General features: G+C 32.6%; 1 protein-coding gene across 1 annotated transcript; it reads right to left on the bottom strand.

Annotated features, from left to right (window-relative positions):
- Positions 1–257: 257 nt before the first annotated feature.
- LOC109237140 (probable NAD(P)H dehydrogenase subunit CRR3, chloroplastic) lies at positions 258–1,342 on the bottom strand. The gene is made up of 3 exons (XM_019403403.1): positions 1,045–1,342; positions 520–659; positions 258–439 (listed from the first exon to the last, which is right to left on the bottom strand). Exons 1-3 carry the CDS (start codon positions 1,296–1,298, stop codon positions 315–317), a joined length of 519 nt encoding a protein of 172 aa, XP_019258948.1. The 5' UTR covers positions 1,299–1,342; the 3' UTR covers positions 258–314.
- Positions 1,343–2,809: the final 1,467 nt, after the last annotated feature.

Raw genomic sequence — 2,809 nt, 5'->3', positions numbered from 1 at the left:
ATTAGGCCAATAATAACGGTTGATGAATATGATATTATTTTTAATTTTTATTATACTCATTAGTCATTTATATTGTAATTACTAATGACATCACGTATATCGAATTAAACTTTAATTGTTTATCTTCATAAGTTCAAAAGACATGCAATCATCTTTAATAGTTGGGTTTTAATATTTTATTTTTACTTATTTACTCAAAGTTTTGTTTAATATATAATATATAAATGATATGATTTGGCATACACATACAACGCACGTGCCGAGAAACTAGTATTTTATAAATAAAAGAGGAAGTAACATAAAGTCTGTATGAGTTACAGAAGTAAGTCATCAAGAAATGGGGTGCTAAATGGTAGATTGACCATCCCAGAAGCCACAAGAAATGCAAGAATCCACAAGGGTAGAATCCATTTGAACACCACAACTAAAATTTTCTTTCCTGTGACAAGTGACAACAAACAAAAATTCAAGATTGTTAAGTAATTAATAAAAGAAGTAAATATAAAAAGAATTTATTACCAGCAGAGGCAGATGTGTCTTCAGTTTTATCAATAAGCCATTCACCAGTTTCCCTTAGCTTCTTTTCCACATCTCCTTCATTCTCCCCAACAGAATTTGACAAAATTGAATCAAACAAAGTCTTGCTCTCCTTTGCTTCCCTTAACAAATCAATCTTTTCTTAGATTAGCTAGACAATATTTGAATACACTTATGTATCTTCTGCTTTTTAAATTTATTTGCTCCCTTGCTAGGAGAAAGTATGTAAACCAAAATGATCAAATTTAACACATTAGTAAGTGTTGAAACCGATTCTATGATTAAACAGTAAATTTAACACATTATATACATGGATATGAACAACCATTTACCATTACATTTGGAATATTTTCTTTTAATGAATTTAGAAGATATTACTTAAACTATTCAAGGTATAAACAGTGATAATATATATATATCTCCTAAAATACACAAGCTTTACAGAAAGATTGAGCAAAATAGCAACACCAAGATAGTAGTTGGTTTGATAAAGTAAAAGGTATTTGCCTGCTGGTATCTCTGTCTCGGAAAATGCCAGCACCAATGGCTCTTTCAATCTCTGCAACTGAAAGTCGCCTTTGATTCTGCTTCTTTTTCTTCTGCAGCTCCAGTCTTGGTTGGGATTTGAGGAGTGGCGCGTTTAAGTTATTAGAAGGTGAAGGAGAAGGAGAAGGAAGAAAAGGTGAAGGGTCCGTGGGTGGAGATGAAGATGCAAGTATTTTGCGAGGCTTAGCCATAGAGATGAACTTTAGTCCAATCATTTTGGATATGTTTACACTTTTTTTTTGTTATAGAATGAAATTTAAGTAGCTAAATGTCTATGTCGAGCTTTTGGGGGTTGTATTTTGTGAGGAATTCCTCAAAAATATCCCATGGATTATCTTCTTTTTCGGTATAATATTTGCACGGAAAAATTTAGCATGCTTATTATCAATTTTGGACTATTTCTCAATTTGTGCGTGTTATTCTTGGGGAAGTGCACGGTTAGCCACTAATAGCACATGTATTTACTTTTAAGTCATTATTTAAAATATCATTAGTCTTTACCCACTACTTTAATAAACTTTAACTGCCCGGACGAAAATACCCTTCTGCTCATGTCCTTAACTTTTGTACTTAACTTCAGGACTTTAGGACTACATGTCCTTAACTTTTGAACTTGGAACTGTAAGTTCAGGACTTCAGGACTACATGTCCTTAACTGTTGAACTTGTAACTCTAAGTTCACGACTTCAGGGCTACATGTCCTTAACTTTTGAACTTGGAACTCAAACTTCAGGACAAAGTGTCCTTAACTTTTGAACTTGTAAGTCAAAGTTAAGGACCTATTGTCCTTAACTTTTGAACGTGTAACTGTAAGTTAAGGACTGTCTGTCCTTAACTTTTGAACTTGGAAATCAAAGTTAAGGACCTATTGTCCTTAACTTTTGAACTTGTAACTGTAAGTTAAGGACTGTCTGTCCTAACTTTTAAACTTGTAACTATAAGTTAAGGACTGCCTGTCCTTAACTTTAGAACTTGTAACTGTAAGTTAAGGACTGCCTTTTATCTAAGTGAAATTTTCATACAGGAAAAAGTTTCACACCTCGAATATAATAACTTAATTCTGTTTAAAGTTTGGCTTTCCAAAGTCAGTAGTATGCAATTCATTTTTAAAATATAAATTAGTACTCTTTATCAATTACTGGTTCTTTCAACTACACCTCCTTTAAAGTTAGTATATATCCTCCAACACTGCAGTTGGAGCGATTATGATCCCATGTAACTTAATATGTCTTGCTGACTGGAAACTGGATAAGAATGAATTTATCAGATGGGAGGCGTGCCTGCTTGAGTAGTCCTCTAACTCGACGCAGTAACCTAACTCGACACATGAAAGAGATAGACTAGTGGCTACTATTGCTAAGCATTAAAAATACTGGATAAAAAGTAAATACCACTTTAAAAAGTGGCTACCCCACACAATTTTTACGTTATTGTTGTACAAGGTGTTAGCTTAAAGGTTTCACATATTAATTTTGATGATAACAAACCAATATAATTATTAATTAAACAACATTTATTTGTGGTAATTTTATTCTTGCACAGATTTATTCAAGGGAAAAGAAGTTAGTAAAGATCCAAACAAATATGGGAAAGGAAATATCATGTGATGAATTTATGAGCGAAAATGTAAGCAAGGAAGATTAAAATTATGGAAGGAAAGTTCTTCCATATCTTTAAGGGAATCTTACATAAATGTCCCAAATAAGTTCCAACTTACCGACCTCTA

The sequence above is a fragment of the Nicotiana attenuata genome, unplaced genomic scaffold, assembly GCF_001879085.1.
Source record: "Nicotiana attenuata strain UT unplaced genomic scaffold, NIATTr2, whole genome shotgun sequence".
Taxonomy (NCBI): Eukaryota; Viridiplantae; Streptophyta; class Magnoliopsida; order Solanales; family Solanaceae; genus Nicotiana; species Nicotiana attenuata.
Note: the sequence above shows the minus strand (reverse complement) of the source record. Positions and strands in the feature narration are given on the sequence as shown.

Coding starts and splice junctions, on each gene's coding strand:
- LOC109237140 (XM_019403403.1), bottom strand. CDS start 1,298: ATGATTGGACTAAAGTTCATCTCTATGGCTAAGCCTCGCAAAATACTT. Junction 660..1,044: donor CGAGACAGAGATACCAGCAG/GCAAATACCTTT, acceptor TGATTTGTTAAG/GGAAGCAAAGGAGAGCAAGA. Junction 440..519: donor AGACACATCTGCCTCTGCTG/GTAATAAATTCT, acceptor CACTTGTCACAG/GAAAGAAAATTTTAGTTGTG.